The following is a 19,868-nucleotide window of genomic DNA, read 5'->3' as shown; positions in this document are numbered from 1 at the left end:
TAGCAGTTGCAAGTTACTGAATCGACAGGCATATAAAGAATCGCCAGTGGTAAAAATTAATCTGGAGCCCCCACCATACGGCACTCCGTTATAACCCACTATGCCGTTTTCAATACATTCCAATAATTTCATGGTTCACACTGCACCTGCCTATGTCAAGAGATCAGAGCTATATAGCATCCAAATTTAACTTCATGCTGCTAACTAAAGCTGCAATAAATTTTCACGCTACAGTGATTCAAATCTTTGGTGTTACTTTCAGTTGCACAAACAATGTAATAATTTCGGTTCATTACAATCAATGAAAAGAAAAGAGATCTGATGCTTGTAAGGTTAGTTATCACGAGTGAAAGGTTTGCTTGGCTTGGTTATGCAAAGTATGGCATAGTGATTGACTTAAGATTAACTATGACCCCCTAGAGGTTCTTCATAGTCTACCTAAAGCTAAGCACAAGCGGATTCTTTGCATTTCGCCCCTATAGAAATGCAGCCGGAAAGGCTGGAAATCAAGTCCACAGCCTCAAGCTTAGTTGCACAACACCTTACATGCTGGTTTCAGTCAAATTAACACTGGTTTCAGTCAAATTATGAATACATTTTCATATGATGCTGTTTTACTCATCAAGTTAGTGGCAACAAGTCTCATCACATGTTTCAAGCATTATAGAAAATTTCACACGTGGCAGGGTGGACTGGTGAAATGATCAGTCTAGGTGCCTCCCACTATCGCAAGGTCACACTTGAGGAGTCAATTGATAAATGCAGGACATCAGATGTGCCATTGACCAGATGGAGAATGACATGTTGTATATTTAAAATGAAGAGAAATTCAGTGATAACGAATGGCATTAAAAAATAATTTTTAGAGCTTAGCTCAGTACCCTTGAGGAGCAGAGCATGCACATGACAAGAGGCCGGAGCAACAAGGACGAAGGCTTCTTAGCTGCCTAGGCAATCACTCCCCCTCCTCGTACCATGCTCTCCACCACTCCCTATTCAATTGCTCCACGTCTTGATCCCCATTCGCAACGCTGACTTTATTCTATCTTCAGTCGGCGTTCAGTTGAAACTGGCTAAGAAAATTGACGAGGAAAGTAAAAAATGCAGAAATGTCGTTCGCACGAGAATGATGATTGATATGATTGATATGTGGGGTTTAACGTCCCAAAACCACCATATGATTATGAGAGACGCCGTAGTGGAGGACTCCGGAAATTTCAACCACCTGGGGTTCTTTAACGTGCATTCAAATCTGAGCACACGGGCCTACAACATTTCCGCCTCCATCAGAAATGCAGCCGCCGCAGCCGGGATTCGATCCCGCAACCTGCGGGTCCGCAGCCGAGTACCTTAGCCACTAGACCACCGCGGCGGGGCGTTCGCACGAGAATGCAACAGAAAAAACAGGAAATTGGCTAAAACGCATTTTAGTGCCAAAAGTCAATAAGCTTACATTACTGACCGTTTCCCTGCAGCAATTTCATAGCTCTTGATTCGCACAGCGAAAAGGGGTCATCACACTCCCCGAAAACAAGCATATTGTTGTCTAGGGCATTCAGCATATCCTGCAGGGTCGTTCTTTTCTGCAGGTGTTTATGTCATGGATCATCAGAATCGCCCACTTCACATACGAAACTCCATGTGGATTTGGCTAAGTAGTCTGCGATTAGGAGTCAGCAAAACAAGCAGGTGTCTGCGCATGAGCCCATTGAAATTTTAACACTAGCTCACTACAAAGCCACCTCAGATTTTTTAGGCTTGTTTTTTTTTCCCTGTTTTTTCTTCATTGTTTTTTCCTTCATTTACCATTTATCAGCACCCTGTGCGACGATCGCAGCGAGTTTGTACTGTTCCCACAAAGTATGGTTTCAACAAGAAACACCCGAGAGTGCAGACTCGAACACGTAAATGCCACGCGCCAGCGAGCTGTTGCATTCTGTGATAGCTGTAACGTAAAATCTTTCAGCTTTTCCGCCTCGTTCATGACACTAGAAAAACCTTGCTAGCCACTATAGTTTTAAGTGCACTGGGGTGGCATTGCTACACTATTGCTACCAAAGTATGCTGCAGTACTCCCTCCATTCAAAGATGAGCCAGTCAAAAAGCACGGGAGCTAGTTTAGCGTGTAAGTAAAGAATTATAGAAAAGAAAACTACACACACAACATCAATGATCCCAGAGACTCTACAGTGAGCATACCTGCGCCAATTTCGAATCGTGAAGCTTGAGCTGTGAAATGAGAGTAGCTGCCTTCTGTAGATACTGTCGTGCCTGAGGGTAATGCTCCTGATGAAAGGCCACAATACCTTGCAGAAGATGTAATCGGCAGAAGAGTGCTGCCTCTTTGTTTGAGCCACCCTAGAGACAAAATGATCACACCTAATTAGCAAAAAATGTTCAAAGCAAAAGATATTCTGAAATTACATTTTTGAAGCCCCGATAAGCTAAGAAAGCCTTCTTGCCAGCCTCAACATACATACTACCAATATTACTATTACCACCAAATGACGTAATCCCATCCCTATGTAGGCCTGCCCTGCTCAAGGTAATTTCATTTCTATAATTCTTTACTTACGCGCAGTCTCCAATACATGAGAAAAGTTATGCAAATTATTACATGAATGAAGATACCCTTAAGGGCACAAGGTATCTATACCTCTATACCTATACCTTTCATGTATTTTAAGGCTTCTTTAAAGGGACACTAAAGGCAACTAGTAAGTCAAGGTTGATTAGTGAAATAGCGGTCCAGAAACTAGTAAGTGTTACTTTTGTGCCAAGGAAATAATTATTTGGAAATAAAATGATGTTTTAGTGGTCCGCATCGGGTTACCGCACTTCAAATTACCAGCCTCAAGCGGAACGTCTCACGCCACTGTTGCCATGCACAACGTTGCCCGGCTTTACTGCGCAGCCGCCAACACCAGTAGCAGCAGAATGAAAGTAGCAGGAGCCACAGCAGCAACAACGGCTATTGAACAATTTCCTGCCATGGCCTCCGAAATGGCAGACGTGCTTGGTTGAATAGGGCCCTGCTAGATGGCACGGCCTGTCCAGTTTAACCAGGCAAAAATTTTTTAACCACTCGCAACATTCCCCATAGTAATGTCCACCGGTTATTTTTTCCACGACCCAAACAGAGACAAAGAAGCAGCATTTTATTACGTTTCTTGATTCATAAAAGGTTCTTTATTTAGTGAAGCTAGTTGGATTATTAGTGGTTAATTGTAGGCGGTACCTCTCACGTTATCAAGATAAATTTGCGAATGTCCTACGCGTAGCGCATGTGCTCTCATGCCTTTAGCTTAATTTCTCTGTAAGTAGGGCACTGCTGTTGATTATATTGTAGTTTTAGACATTGTCATACACTGAGCATTCACTCTGACGTAAATTATTTGACTTTAGTGTCCCTTTAAGACCCTTTTTTGAAACTACCACATGTAAAAGTACTAGTGTTTGCCTCAATTTATTAGGCGGCGTCACTCCTTGTAATATAACTAGGATTACAGTAGTATACCAAATGTTGACATTTTTGCAATTCTTATTGCAAAGCACTTGCTTTCGGGCATTTTTTATAATGAGACTGCCAAAAAATTAGAGCTATTTCACCTAGAGTGTGTCAGTTCTAGTTCAGTAGCTTCGTAATGAGATTCAGATTATTTAGTAGAAAGCCAACCTTATGTTTTATCAAGTTCCTTAGATAATAGGGCAAATGCAACTAAAAAAAATAAAAAAATGACTATGACATTTATAGTCGCAGAGAAAAAAGTTTAGTTCAATTTTTTTTTCAAAAAGACGTACAGAACAACTGATTTATTAGCAACCTGCCACATAATCATCACACCAATCAGCTTTCCACTTCTTTTGTTTGTTTTTTTTGTTCCTCAGGCTGTTTTGCCATATCTTCAGTCTTTGTAGGCGAAATATGATCGATGGCCGTCAATCTCAACTCCTTGATATGCCAAACAGCCTTGAGAACGTGTACTCTGGCTATACAGGCTTTTTTGACAGTTATAATGGTTCCAAGGGTTTATATTCCAAGGAACACAATCCATTATGTTCTCTGCAATTATCATAGTTCCTCCACATTTCATGCAGGCACAGTTATTCGTAATCACTGTATGTAGAAGCTACACATCAATTGAAGCATAGGCATAGTAATTAAACGATAAATTTTGTCCCAGCAATGATACAGAATCAAGGCAAAGCTTACTGCTGATGCCCTTGCATGTGCGCTCCCAGTCTCGTTTATATTAGTAGTCAAAGTGTGTACATTTTCAAGTATACCATGCTTTATAAAAAAAATTCTCTAATTTATTACCACAATATTACTTTTTGACATCAAAAATCTACAAATGTGCAACTAAACTGAAAATAAATTAGCCTTCATGTAACTCTCATATACATGAGGCAAGTGGACTCTGTAAATGCCACACATTGTATAGAAAAACAGCATCATGCACTTTAGCATAGCCAGAATACTTTTATAAAAGCTTACTATTCTCAAAGAACTGCCCCCAGCTTCAATTTTCTTAAAAATTAACTTTAAGCAGATAGCTCGGTTGGCACACGGTTTGTTGGCGGCTCATCAGTTGGTCTTGAAAACCTGGTCCTTCTGGCTCAAAACGTGCTAAAATGTATGGGGAACTGGATACTATGATTCAAGGCCTCACTGCTCCCAGCAAGCAAAAAAAAAAATTTTTTTGATTTATTTTAATTTTACCCTATCCTGTGTGTCCTCAACCTGTGCTGAGAATACAAGACATCTTGCATATAGGGAAGGTCACAAGAGAGCCTAGACGGCTCAGGGCAGTGACCACATAACCCACATAGTATAGTGCAACTGGGCAGCACACTGGGACGTGACCAACAGGTGAAAAAGCCTATTCACTGTCCTACAAAAGGTAAAAAAAAAAGCTTAAAAAAGGGAAAGAAGACACCCACCCATTTTGTAGCACGAAGATTTCCTTGTGGCTTCGTGCTACAAAACGGGTGGTTGTCTTTTTTTCCTTTCTCAACTTTTCCTCCACCTTGCGGGTTTCCGCAGAACTCATTTGCATTAAAAGAAAAGCTTAAATACAAATTCATACCACAAAGACTGAAATTGGCCGAGCTTGCTTTGGGATGCAAGCAGAATACATAATATGCAGTGTATACAAATTTAAAAACTTGGTGCCATGGCCGCTCAAAAACTACCATTGGTCAGAAAATAGTTATGGTTATTTTAACTTGATGCAAGTAACTCAAGATGCCAAGTCTGGTGTCATCAACAGTATCATGACAGCAAAACTTGCTCACAGCAAAGCACAAACATAGGGTGTGATGCTGTTGCTTAGCTGACCAAGAGTGCTGCATGCATTTCTTCTAATTGTACCTTGTGTGGTAGTCTCAGGGAGAACGGTAGAGAACAGATATTAAGGTGTCTCAACACATTCATCTTTGAGATACCAAAACTTGTCAATAAAAACGATTGTTATAGCCCCTTATTTTTCAATTTCATCCTTTTAACTATGGCCACACTTCATATCTCCTCCTATTTATTCCATCGCTCCTGATGCTCTGTTATTTATCCTTCTCAAGACGAGAAGGATAAATAAACTGAAAATAAATTAGCCTTCATGTAACTCTTATATACATGAGGCAAGTGGACTCTGCAAATGCCAGACATCAATTTTTTTTCTGACAATATAACCTACAAAAAGAAAAATAAGCAGACCAAGAATGCATTAACCCCCCAACAAATATCTGGCAAAAGACATTGCACAACAACACTAAAACACTCAAACCTCGATATAACGAACCTGGATGCTGCGAGATATTGTTAATTAGAAAATGAAAAAATACCGTAATTACTCGAATCTAACGTGCACCTTTTTTCCGGTTAAGCGAATTCATAAATTGCATGCGCGTTAGAATTGAGTACGAAAAAAAATGAATACGGTCATTCTATTGCCATCGGCATTTTGAAAATGGCCGCCCCCTACGTGCATCGGCATGGCACGTCGGCCATTTGTGCCTGTGTTTCTCATGTGCAGCACTTCGTACATGTGCTGAGAAGTTCGTCATCTGGTAGTGCATTAGCATCGACGGCATGGAAGGGCCGACTCCAAAAACTCGACGAGTGCACCACGATGCCGCTTTTAAAAGAAAAGTCATCGCGTGTGCCGAAACGGACGGAAATCGGGCCGCATCGCGGTCGTTCGGAGTTCCCGAAACGTGCGTGCGGGACTGGCGGAAACAAAAGCAGAATATTGTCAACAGCAAAGATTCACGTAAAAACTTCAATGGACCACAGCAGGGTCGGTTTCCGCAAATTGAAGAGCTGCTCGGCGAGTATGAGATTGAGCAGTGAGCGGCACAGCCGCCCGTGACGACAGAACTGCTCTAAGGCTATGCAGTTAGCCTTAGAAAAAGGGCTAATGCCGAGCCAGTTTAAAGCGAACAGGTGCTGGCTAACTAACTTTATGAAGAGGAAAGGCTTTTCCCTTGGAAGGCGAATGGGCATATGCCAAAAGTTGCTGGAGGAGTACGAAGAAAAGCTTCACAGTTTTCAGAGGTTCGTCCTAAACTTGCGGCACAACGGCTACCTGCTTGGGCAAATCGGGAATGCCGATCAGACGCCTCTTTACTTCGACATGCCTGGCACCACAACCGTCAAGAAGAAGGGGGCGAAGCAAGTTCCCGTGCTGACATCGGGCCATAGTAAAACTAGAGTGACGGCAATGCTCCATTGCACGTCAGTTAGGCACAAGCTTCTCCTGTACCTAATATTTGAACGGAAGACGCTCCCGAAAAGAGTCGTTTTCCCTAGTGGTGTGATCGTGCGGGCCAATGAGAAAAATGGGTGCGCGTTGCAATCGATGTCTTACTTTTTTTTTCGCCGTGGAAACCGGGTGCGCGTTACAATCGAGGGCGCGGTAGAATAGAGTAAATAAGGTAGTTGTGCAATAGATATAATGTTAGGAATATACCTTTGTAAAAAATTTCTGTATATAGGGAACTCATTTCTATGTAAGGAGAAAGTTTGTTATAGTAATTACAAATTAGTGCATGAACTTGTGGATCATTCAAACTAGTTGTCTTGCCATGGTTGAAAAAACTGAACCAACAAATTTTTAGGATAATCTAAATAGATGCAAAGTAGAAGAAAAACGTTTGTTAAAAGGTAGGGCCAGTACAAAAATGTCAATAATCTAACATTTTCCAGGGTGTTGTTCATTCATGCCTCACTAAAACAGTGCTTCTACATGCAGCAATTCTGGCACAAGAATTTCACTTTAATATCGCAGATTTACTGTCAGTAAAGCAGATGTGACGGCAAAATGGTGCATGCATAAAGACAGAGTTGTTAGTAAAGCTCTGCTTCTAAATAATGTGCCTTGATTGCAGTGAGGCGTTCCAGGTTCTCGCCATAGGAACGACGAAACCCATTTTCACATTCCTTGAGTCGTGCCTCAGCGTCGAACAGTTGGTCAACACTTCTCAATGAGAGGTAGCACCAGGCAATGTCAAGGCACAGCAATGCATAGTTGTCCACATTTGTCAGCAGCTCAGAATTGCAGGTCCTACAAGAAGGCATTTCCGCATTCAAAGGCTGTTCACAACAGGGCTCAAATGTTGAAACAAACAATGCACCTGCTTGCACACACCATTGTAAATTAAAGGGGCTCTATTGAAGCACCTACTTTTTATTTTTGGTTTGCGTAGACCGAGAGCTGGAGATAATTTTAGCATAGGTCTAAGTGCCGATATCAAATGATTTAGTATTTTAATCACGCAGTAAAGTCGCTACATCGCTGCCGACCGCATCACCACATAGTGGCTCTTGCCAGAACTTCGCAGGCGGAAATGACGCTGGAAAGTTGCCGGCATATGATTAGATAAATGTAACGTTAGAAGCGATCGTGGTGTAGAAATAAAGCTGAGGTTACTAATCTGTTTCATTTTTCTTCTCTGTGCTTTTTTATCGAACCCTAAACAGACGCGGCCACAATAAAAAAAAAGACTACTGTGGCTAAAATCACGACAGAGACGCTGGCTGCCATTTCACCACTGGATTTTTGGCTTGTGCAGGTCAGATGTCCATACGAAAGACCTCTCTCTCTTTCTTCCATCTTGTTGCTTTTGGGAGCTTGCGAGCTGCCTTTGCACGTGTGCTGTTGAAGGGCTGCAGTGCACCATCAATTTTTGTCGGGCAGCTCACCGAACAAAAAGCAAAAAATCAACAGTACTTCACTGTCCTGGTCATTCCATGGGTTCCTTTCTCAGAATAAGATGAGAGAGTGACTCGGAGTGTTGTAAAAAACAGCGAAATATACCTCGCTTCGACACAGTAGCTTCCGCTCACATTCTGACAAATCAGGCGTCAGGCACCACGTTTGTTACTGTGGCAACAAGGTCAACATTACTGTGAAAAAAAAAAATGACAAGCAACAATGGGGTGTGAGCTTGCACTACGCAAGTGCTTCCAGCTTGTTTCATTGTGCCAGCCTTCAGACGTCATGAGCGAATGAAATGTGGTCAAGTGACCCCGTAAAAATCGAGTTAAGGGTCGGCAGTTTTTTTTCCTTGTATTTTGAATTTTCGAAGTCCAATAACTTCAGACTACGAGCAATTATCACTACCGTTTTTTTCTGCATTAGTCTGTCTGTACTTCAACCTACACAACTCACGAATAAAACATGGGGGGTAGAATAGTGTTAAAGGGCCCCTTTAATGACAAGTTCTAAGCACTCATTGTCGCTAACATCCATATAACAAAAGAAAAAAAAAACAAGATCTACTAAGCATGAAAAGTCAACAACATGTGTAGAGCGCATTAAGAGCTGTCACCATTTGCGTTCTGTACAATAAGCTAGTTGCTATAGTAATCTGGCAGCACTTTCAATTCACACATAACCAGTCAGAAGGTTTAAAATGTATAAATAAAACTGCTTCAAAATGCACTAACTGCGTTTCACTACTATCCGTCAGTCATCCTGATGCAGTACAACACTGGTGAGCACCAGGTACTTGCAGAGCATGGCCATACTTTAGAACAACTGTAGCACAATAGCAGCTGTGTCCTATGTAGTTACTAAGGAGACACGGTAACATGGCGGTGGTCTTGCGATCATACTGATGCACTAGTTCCCTTTTCAAAATTGCGTTCAGGCAACTTATGGGGAAGCCAGCTTAGAAACTGGGGGTCTCTCAAGCAAATCAGTAAAGTTGGCAGGTATGACAAAGGAAATCAAGCAAATTACAACTGCCATAACTTCATTTGTTTTCGCTTCACTTCAGCTGGTGAACCCGACAGCAATGGTGGCTACCAAGCATACTTGGCGTTAGGGATCCGAGCTTTTGACATTACCGATACAAGCAAACTCCCCAGCGATTCTGTGTGTCTGACCCTGTCAGTCCTAGTCTATTGTGCCCATCAATGAATGTATAGGGGTCAGCCAGAGCAAGGAATCTGCTCTTTGCAAAAATACTAGAGATGCTCGATGACAGCAGCACATTTGCTGGAAATAAACTTCCAAGTCCCATTGCAGGTTGACATGTGCCACTGGCAGCGGTGATGATGAATAGTATGACATGTATACAGATGTTTACAGGAAGAATGGATCAGTCTTGCACAAAAGAATGTAATTGCAAGTTGCGAGGATGGGGATAGTGGTAAACTGTTACATACGGTCAACAAACCCCACCCTCACTATAAAATTATAGTAAAACCCTCATTTTGAACTCCGTTATTTCAAAAACCTGCTAAATTCAAAGAATTTTTGATGCCCCATATTTTTCAATGCAAGTTTGAGTGGATAACTTGAAGTAGCCGATGGCACCAGTCCAGTTAATTCGAAAACTTTGGGTGCACGCACCAATTCTCAACTCCAGTTTTGCCACAAATCCACGAAAACGACAGCCCTTGGGAGCCATAAGGCAGTGCAGTGTAGCGATACTAAACAGTGACAGTTAAGAACCCCAGCCTCGCTTCTGCCAGCACAAAAAAATAGAAGGCATAATTGTAATAGACACAAATGTGAACCTACGAAAAAGATGTGCTTCACTGCAATACAGCAGGGACACGCAGGCAGCATGTCGCATGCATTTCGCAATGTTGGCACATCAATTATGATTTATCCACTCTTTCAAGAATATAAAGATATTAATAAAGGTTAGTCTGACAGAATTTGAGATGTACCAATGTGCAACACCAATGTGCAACACCCCCGCTTGCTGTGTACTACAGTCGACTCCCGTTAATACGAAGTTCACGGGAACCGCAAAAAACTTTGAATTAAACGAACTTCGAATTAAGCAAAAAGCACTAAAAACGGCACTTTTATTAGTTTAAAAGCGCGACAGTTTTGAGGAAAAATAGTCTGTCATCTTCTTCTGCTTGCCGAATCTGGCTGCGGCTAGCAAGTTTTGTAAGGAATACACGTGTCGAAGTGCATCTTCGGCGTTGTGTTCTCCAACAAAAAACCGCTGCGCAAGAGCAAGACCCGCAGCTACATCGGCAGCCCTCGGTGGTGGCTCATTTCCGATGTCGTCGTCATCGTCATTTTCAGGAATGCAGTCATCGGGCCGAACCATCTGCACGATTTCGCTGTCCGTTAGTGGACCGCATGTTTCGACGTTGCCGTCCACAGCGACATACTCGTCAATACGGACGTCACCGAGAGCGGCGCGAAAGCTACCGTCGTCGAGCTCATTTGTTTGCACTTCCACTGGCGCGCAAGGAGAAGCATCCCCCGAGTTTTCCATGAAACCACAGGCCCGGAAACAATTGGCGATGGTTTCTTCTTTCACGCGGGTCCAAGCTCGCGCTAGCATGTTGATGGCACTAAGCAAACTCGCCTCGTATTGCGACGAGTTGTCCATGCACAAAAGCATGCGCTCGACGAGATGCTGCCTATACAATACCTTCACATTTTTTATTATGCCCTGGTCCATGGGCTGCAACACGGACGTCGTGTTTGCAGGCAGGTACACAAGACGGATGGCACTCAAGGCAGGTACGTTCATGTGGGCACTATATTGGTCCACAAGGAACAACACCTTACGGCTCGATTGCGCGAACTTGCGGTCGAGTTTGGTGATCCAGTCCTTAAATATATCGGATGTCATCCACGCCTTTCTGTTCGAGGCATAATCCACACGAAGCGTCTTCACGCCTTTAAAGCACCTTCCCGATCACAAGCAGGCGACACCGTTCTGTGCCAGTCATGTTCGCCGCGACTAGCACTGACACTCTCTCTTTGCTTCTTTTGCCTCCAGAACAGTCGTCTTTAAATGTCAGGGTCTTGTCCAGTAGCAGCCGATAAAAAAGCGCAGTCTCATCTGCATTAAAAATGTCTGCCGGCTGGTATTCCTCGAGGTACTCGCGAAGCTTGCCCGCTTTCCATGTCAGGCACGTTTCCTCATCGACTGACTCCTTCTCCCCACACACGCTTTTAAAAATCAAGTCGTGGCGATGTTTGAAACGCGTAAGCCACCCATCCGAAGCAGCGAAGTCGTTGATGCCCAACATTTCAGCAAGCGATGACGCTTTTGCCGTGACGACTTCACCACTGAGAGGAAGTTTGTTGTTTCGTGCCTCTCCGATCCAAATCAGCAGTGCTTCCTCCAACTCGGGGTAGGCGCCGGTGCGCATCCGCTTCCGCGATGTCTTGAATTTTTCACTTTCAAACGCATCCAATATTGAGCGCTTATTCTTTATGAAAGTCGACAGCGTGTTAGGCTTAATGCCGTACTTTCTTGCAATGTCTTGTTTGGCGGTGCCTCCCTGGTCAACTTCCTTCAAGACTTCGACTTTCGTCGCTAGGTCTAGCGTTCGGTAAGGGCCACGAGTTGCCATTATCAAACGTACGTCACCACCACAACACTCAAAATCAGAAGCGCGGAAACACGTGTGGAATCAACCCAGCGCGCGGGTGACGCGGTGACACACTCGAGACTCGACAAAAGTCAACTAAAGAGTCAGTCGATGCCGCCGATGCGATTCGCCAGCGTTAAAAAGATTGCCGCTTCAAGATCTGTGGCGCTGCGGACAGTAGTGATGGCGAAGACACCAGCGCGGTCCGGCAGATGTTTTGGCATATGAAAAGTTCCCCATTTTACTGTAAAATTACGGTCGCGACGAGACTGTCGATTGAAAAAACTTCTAATTAACCAATATTATGGGTTTTTAACTTCGAATTATCGAGCATTTTTTTCTATACGATTGCATGCAAAACTGATGGGACCACTTGCTCATTTCTAATTACCCGAAACTTCCAATTAAGCGACTTCGAATTACCGGGAGTCGACTGTACCAATTTGTAACGCTGCCACCCGCTCTCCAGATGCACGCAGAATCCCTGTAGCAGATGAATTGTGCTCTCACTGCACGATACCTCTACCCAGTTCTAGTCGAATTTGCCCTCTTGGGTGGCCTAAAGTCAGCTCAAATCTGGAGCTCACTCACACTCGCTCAAATATATTTTGCACTTAAGGCTCAATCAAGCAGAATCCCTGTAGCAGATAAATTGTCTGTGCTCTCACTGCATGATACCTCTGCCCAGTTCTAGTCGAATTTTCCCTCCCGGTTGGCCTAAAGTCAGCTCAAATCTGAAGCTCACTCAGACTCGCTCAAATATATTTTGCACTTAAGGCCCAATCAAGCTTAGATTCGCCAAAATTTTCCTCGGCCGAAATCGTGGCTTAATCAGAGTCTGAGTGAGTCAAGTCACAATTCTGTTAGCATATAATGAACTTTTTTGGCCATGGTACCAATGCTCTTTAACCCACATATCTCACAATCAGTGGTCTACGTGGCATCTCTTGATCTATAGCTTTAAATACAAGTCAACCGTGGTTGCAATCCAGTAAATACATTTTTATTAAAAGACATTTCTTACACAAGACATTTTATCAAGAATCTCTTGCGAAATTATTTGTGCGTAGAAGCAATCAAGGTACCCTTTCCTACCTTAACTCCCACCTCTTGATAAACAATGAGATGGCATACGAGAGTAGTTAGTGCATTGAAGTATCTGTGATATTGATTGATATGTGGGGTTTAACGTCCCAAAACCACCATATGATTATGAGAGACGCCGTAGTGGAGGGCTCCGGAAATTTCGACCACCTGGAGTTCTTTAACATGCACCCAAATCTGAGCACACGGGCCTACAACATTTCCGCCTCCATCGGAAATGCAGCCGCCGCAGCCGGGATTCGAACCCGCGACATGCGGGTCAGCAGCCGAGTACCTTAGCCACTAGACCACCGCGGCGGGGGAAGTATCTGTGCGTGTGTATAGACACGAGTACAAATGCGAGCCAACATAAAGTCGACAGTAATGTAGAGCTCACACAGAAGACGAGCTCATGAAATATATTTCACGCTTACAATATATCGGACTCGGACTCCGCAAAACCTTGCCCAACTGAACTCATTCAGACTAATTCGCAGCGCAATCAGAGTCTGAGCGAGTCGACTCATGAGAGGTTGTCGAGCTATGCTGGTAGCAGCTCACTAGCAAGTTTTGGCAGTGCTCTCCAAACCTTATCTTGCATTTCAAGCCATCAAATGACATTCGTTACTAGAACCTCATCATAAGCAGCAAGTTATTAAAATGGGCAGGATTCTTGTTCTAAATGAGTACGCACTCGATGTCACCTGCAAGGAACGCTAGTGGCGGGATCACCGTTTTGAAGGTCGAAGCGCTTGCTGCACGTTCACAGAACTCGCTGCGCACCCTGTGTCCGAAATCCATATGGCCACTTGGATGGCCAGAGACCATCCAAAACACCCCTTGCACACCAGTACACAGACAGCGGAATGGCGTGTCTCTTTAGGTGGTGCCAAGAAGTGCTGACATGGTCATTCAGCAATCAGGCATACGACAGCCCGATTAGAGGCGCCGCAACTCCCTAAGCCCTTTTTATAGAAGAATATCAACACTTGCTGCCGAGAATTTTGGTTGCAGTCTAACAATGGCATTTGAGCACGAGACCATGAGCATTGATGACTGATGTTGATGACTTCACGTGAATACCTTCTACCAATTGGCCCTAAATTTCTAAAGAAGGCTCTTTACACTCTGAATAAGTACAACAAACTTTCAATAACCAAAAATAACAGCTGCCTTTGGACAACTAAAAACAGCACTCCACAAGCTTGCCACATTAAAAAAGTTTCTTTGACAAAAGTTTTTTTAGAAGGAACGACTGTATCGAAAATAGTTTGCCACAAATAACAAAGTCTTTGGCTTTAACACAATATTATTATTAAAACTTGATGTGCACTTAGTCAGTTGTTCAATGAACACTTCTCAAAAGAAATACTGTTAACCAGGCTACTAAGTTTGACTAAAGGTTATTTGCAGTTTTTCAATTTTTTCACGTAATGATAAGTGTACTTTCCATGCTAACAAACTAAATGACATTTCCTACAAGTGACACAAAAGCTACACTTAAAACTGACTGAAGCCTGTCTCTAAACTAAGCCGAGCAATGAGTGGGCCACAGTGACTTTTAAATCAAATTTCAGCGTACCTAAATTCTTTGTCAGCTTCCAGTAGCAGTGGCAAAGCCTCGCTGTACTTTTTCCGTTTCAAAGCTGCACGACCCTTCTCATGAAGGACCATAGCAACCCCAAGAGCCTTCCTTTCTGCCAGGGGGAGATTAATGGGCTTTCCGGATTGGTCAGCTATCTGCATATAATATCTGCTGCTCGGGTCATCTGGAAAAACAAAGAAAGTAGGATAGCGATGTAAAAGTGCAAGTGGAATGCTTCACCACATTGTGCCAAGAGTATATATAATATCTGCTGCTCGGGTCATCTGGAAAAACAAAGAAAGTAGGATAGCGATGTAAAAGTGCTAGTGGAATGCTTCACCACATTGTGCCAAGAGATCAGCATTGCCTATGAGTGGGTTAAGAATATGCTTAAGCACTCTGAGTACTTGCCTGAATCAACAGAGGACAGAAGGCCAGCATCCTCACGAATTTTACTCAATTCGACTTCCTGCCTTTCTCGATCCCTTGCCTCATCAGCAGTTTCCACAAGAACCAGTGCCATCAACTGCCCATTATGCTATGTAAGAAGGAGACACTCATTAGAAGCAATGAAATGAAATCCAGACAAGTGGCAAGAAAATTCCACAATCTTAATTACCCTGATGCCTTGATCTTGTAAGGAACTGCCATTCTGGATCACTCTGCCACCAGAAATCAATTTAACCATGGATGGGTCAACTCCACACATGGAAGCAACTATTTCTCGCAACTTCCAACCACTATCTTGAAGCACAACTTCAATCAGTTCAAAATCCTTGCGTTGTTCCTGGAACAATCAAAATTATATTAAATGAAAAAAGCAACAGTAATCCTCTATATAAAATCGACAGTGGGCCATGAAATATCAGTGTTCAGCACTCAAGTGACAAAATAGCAGTAGTCCATGGCCAACTTCCAAGCCTGCAGTATCTAAAGGGGTCACGAACCACCCCTCATGCTTGGCATTAAAAACACCTTGAAATGAGTCGAACACCTCCAAGCAATACATAGCAGAAAGAATTTTTCAAAAAGCTGGAGTAGGACCAGAGATACAGCGATCGCACTATTTCTCTCACACATTCCCCCTCAACTTGCTTCATTTTACAGGAAAGGGCATTGCCATTAGTGATGCCCTGCCCAGTGCATTACATCACCTCCCTTCAATGTTTTGCGGTTGCCTTTTAATGTAACATGGTGATGCTGACGGTTGCTGCTGGCTACTCATATTTCTGGTTGCTTGCGTCTCACTGCATGCTATAGCTATGCACCTTCACTCGAGGGAACCTGATAGCGTTTCAAGCACCCGGGAGTAAAGCCACTGCAAGCTACGGCTTTGTCCTGGGAGCGAGCATGCGACCACTCGTTTGCTGTTAGCAGGCCAGCATTTCTTTTCTTTAGTTTGAAACAATGCCTGCTTGCAGCATGGTAAATTGCTCAAGCCAACTAGAGAGGCCTTCAAAGAAGACATTTCATGAGAATGTTCCATGAAATAAGATTAGGTTTTGCTAGTTTTACTAGGAAATAAGCAGCAAAGCATGATTGGGAATCGCCTGCATTTTTGTGAGCTCCCCTACAAGATGCACTTAAAGGGCCGGCTGAGCGTAATCCAGTGCTGTCACCTTGTATTGGCAAAATAAATGATATTGCAACATTCATGTATATTGATATTCTAGGGGGCGACACGTGTGTGTGCTTGACGAGGAAAATGAAGGGTTGTCTCCGCTCGATCGCTGGTGAACCGGTCGCACCGTTACCGCTAGTTTTAAAAACATCTAGTCCGCAGCCTCGTCGATACGGCGTCTCTTCTTTTCCGTAGCATATTTGGTGTAGGTGGTACGTTCCCTGTCTTCACCACGAAGCTCCGCAGTAGCCACACCGTTCAGTCTCCAGCCATAGCTACCAATGACGAAAACCCGTCAGTGTCTCCATCTGTAGCTCCAGCCACAACATACCTGACGATGCCCACCCCTCATGATCCTGGTACATTCTCAGCACAACCTGGACTTGACGTTGACTACTGGCTCCGTATGTACGAGCGTGTTAGCCAGACACACTGATGGGACCTTACCATGATGCTCACCAACGTAATATTTTACTTGGACGGCACCCCAAGTGTCTGGTTCGACGCCAATGAGACCGAGCTCACCAGCTGGGATACCTTCAAGGAGAGACTATGCGACATATTTGGAGACCCGTCCGGTCGCCAAATGGAAGCGCGAAAAGAACTCGCCACTCGTGTGCAGTCCTCAACTGAGTATGTCTCGTACATGCAGGACGTGATCGCGTTGTGCCGGAAAGTGGACGAGCGAATGACAGAGAGTGACAAGGTGGGTCACAAACTCAAGGGCATCGCAGACGACACCAACTTGCTCGTGTACACTAACGTCACGACCGTCGATGTGATTATTAAAGAATGTTACCGCTTCGAAAGGGCCAAAGGCCGCCGTGTCCTCCCTCAATTTACGCGGCTACCAAACACGGCTGTTACATCTACCTGCACCGATCTCAGTGCCGCACCACCCATGCAGGAGAACGTGACATGTATAGTTCGACGGGAGCTTGAGGCATCAAGTCCGGCGCCATTTCCTTCACTTTCACTCGACCATGGCACCGCACAAACGCCTCCAGCGGTCTCCGTTATTTAAGCCGTCGTGAGACAAGAAATTGCAAAGCTCGGTTTTCCTGTGGCCTGCTCTGTCTCCCGACCCGCATCCAGACCGACGGCAATAAATGCACCGCGCCATGACTCATATTTTCTTCCGCGATCCCCCAATCCGACAGAATGGAGAACAGCAGACGACAAGCCAATCTGATTTCGCTGTCACCGAGTTGGCCATGTCTCCCGCTACTGTCGCAGCACTTGGACGCCCCACCGCTGGAGCGAATTTTCTTCTTCTCCTCGGCCATACGCGGACCTCCGTCAGTATTCGCCCAGCCGTGCGTCCCCTTCTTCCGACATGCCTAACAGCCGCTCCACCGCTCGTTCGCCATCACCTCAACGCCGCTGTTCCCCATCACCCCAACCACGCCGCTATCCGTCGCCGGTCAACTATGGATCCTCTCGAACGAAAAACTAGACAGTGCAGCTCCGAGAGGTAGTGCTGCATCAATTGCGATTGATCCATATCCTCCGTTGACACTCCCCACTAATACGAACTTGATTGAGGTGTATGTGGACAGTATTTTTTTTGACGACGTTAGTTGATACCGGAGCTCAAGTCTCCAAACTGAGTGCTCACCTGTGTCGACTACTCAAAAAAGTCCTCACGCCTGCAGCAACTAAAGCCCTCCGTGTAGCTGATGGTGGAACTGTGGCAATCACTGGAATGTGTACCGCTCGAGTTAGCATTGCCAGCCGCCATGTACCCGTTTTATTTACGGTGCTTGAAAATTGCCCTCAGGACCTAATCTTCGGCATGGATTTCCTATCGACGCATTCTGCCCGGATCGATTGTGCCGGCGGTAATCTCTGCCTAGAACTTCCTCTTCTTTCGGATTATAACCATGAACTCCCGAACAGCCTGTGCACGACTGACTTCTTCCGGATACTGCCTAAAGCTCTCCCATTCATTGAATTGGCAACACCCTCTCTTGTGCTCGACGGTAATTATATCGTGACGCCGGTTACCGATGTTCTCCTGGCGCGTGACATTACTGCGCCACACTCCGTCGTAACCATGGCCTCTAACCAAACATATTTACCCGTCATCAATTTCGGTTTCATAAAACAAGTGCTACCCCAAGGAATTTCGGTCGCCACGCTAAGACCCTTAATTGACGACCACGTCACCTGTTTTACGGCAGACGTATGTCCCGATCACCGACATTGCTCGCAGGATGCCACGTGCCTCGATGCGACCTTACGCTCCATGATCAACCAGGACCTCAAACCTGAGAAGTCATCCATGCTATGCTGCTTTCTGGCTTCATACCGTGACATATTCGACATCGACAGCCGTCCACTAGGCCAGATTTCGATCGTCAAGCACCGCATTAACACAGATGATTCTCATCCCATTCATCGGCGACCATACTGGGTGTCTGCCACTGAGCATAAAGTAATTCAACAAGAAGTCACCAAGATGCTAGCCAAAGGAATTATTGAACCCTCTTCGAGCCCTTGGGCGTCCACCGTTGTGCTCGTTAAAAAGAAAGATGGCACGTGGTGCTTCTGCGTGGATTACCGCCATCTGAATAGAATCCCGAAAAAGGACGTTTACCCTTTACCCCGCATCGATGACGCTCTTGAGTGTCTCTACGGCGCCCGATACTTTTCCTCAATAGATTTACGTTGCGGCTACTGGCAGATTGCTGTCGACGAAAAATACCAAGGGAAGACTGCGTTTGTAACTCCAGACGGCCTATATCAGTTCAAGGTTATGCCGTTTGGGCTATGCAACGCATAAGCCACGTTCGAGCGCATGATGAACTCTCTGCTGCAAGGGTTCAAATGGCCAACATGTCTTTGTTATTTTGACGATTTCGTTGTACATTCCCCAACATTTGAGACCTACCTTCAGCGTTTGTCAGCTATTCTCGACATATTCCGCACTGCAGGCCTTCAATTAAACTCGTCGAAGTGCCACTTCGAACGCCGGCAAACAACAGTGTTGGGCCACCTTGTCGGCGCCTCTGGTGTGCAGCCAGACCCCGAGAAAATTCGTGCAGTCACTAGTTTTCCTGTACCTCAGTCAGTCAAAGACGTCCAGAGGTTTGTAGGACTTTGTTCCTATTTTAGAAGGTTTGTGAAAGATTTCGCAACCATCGCTCGACCCCTCACAGAGCTTCTGAAGAAAGACGTCACATTTACGTGGGGTAACGACCAAGCTGCTGCTTTTTCTCACTTAATCACGCTACTGATGACTCCACCTATATTGGCTCACTTTAACCCATCCGCTCCGACAGAAGTCCGAACCGATGCTAGTGGTCACGGAATCGGAGCCGTCTTAGCCCAACGCCAACGGGGACACGACCGAGTTGTTGCCTACGCTAGCCGCCTCCTCACAACTGCTGAGCGCAACTATTCCATTACAGAGCGTGAATGTCTTGCTCTTCTTTGGGCAGTCTCCAAGTTGCGCCCATATTTATATGGCACCGATTTCTCTGTGATAACTGACCATCATGCACTATGTTGGCTTACGTCACTGAAGGATCCTACCAGCCAGCTCGGGCGCTGGGCTCTGCGACTGCAAGAGTATACCTACACGGTGACGTACAAGTTCGGACGCCTACATCAAGACGCAGACTGCCTGTCCCGCTACCCGGTTGCCGAGTCAAGCACTGTGCACACGCTGACACCGAGCCTTGCGTATTTTTCCTTTCACAAATGACATGCATCGG

At 44.8% G+C, this 19,868-nt stretch overlaps 1 protein-coding gene across 1 annotated transcript in view; it reads right to left on the bottom strand.

The window, feature by feature from the left end:
- LOC119176057 (NEDD8 ultimate buster 1) overlaps positions 1–19,868 on the bottom strand; it is a 61,229-nt gene that overhangs the window by 32,965 nt on the left and 8,396 nt on the right. The window contains exons 3-7 of the mRNA XM_037427171.2: positions 15,148–15,315; positions 14,940–15,066; positions 14,526–14,712; positions 7,379–7,565; positions 2,200–2,358 (exon numbers count right to left, since the gene is read on the bottom strand). Coding sequence (XP_037283068.2) covers positions 2,200–2,358; positions 7,379–7,565; positions 14,526–14,712; positions 14,940–15,066; positions 15,148–15,315 — 828 coding nt within the window. The remainder of the gene's footprint in view (positions 1–2,199; positions 2,359–7,378; positions 7,566–14,525; positions 14,713–14,939; positions 15,067–15,147; positions 15,316–19,868) is intronic.

The sequence above is a fragment of the Rhipicephalus microplus genome, chromosome X, assembly GCF_043290135.1.
Source record: "Rhipicephalus microplus isolate Deutch F79 chromosome X, USDA_Rmic, whole genome shotgun sequence".
Lineage (NCBI taxonomy): Eukaryota > Metazoa > Arthropoda > Arachnida > Ixodida > Ixodidae > Rhipicephalus > Rhipicephalus microplus.
Note: the sequence above shows the minus strand (reverse complement) of the source record. Positions and strands in the feature narration are given on the sequence as shown.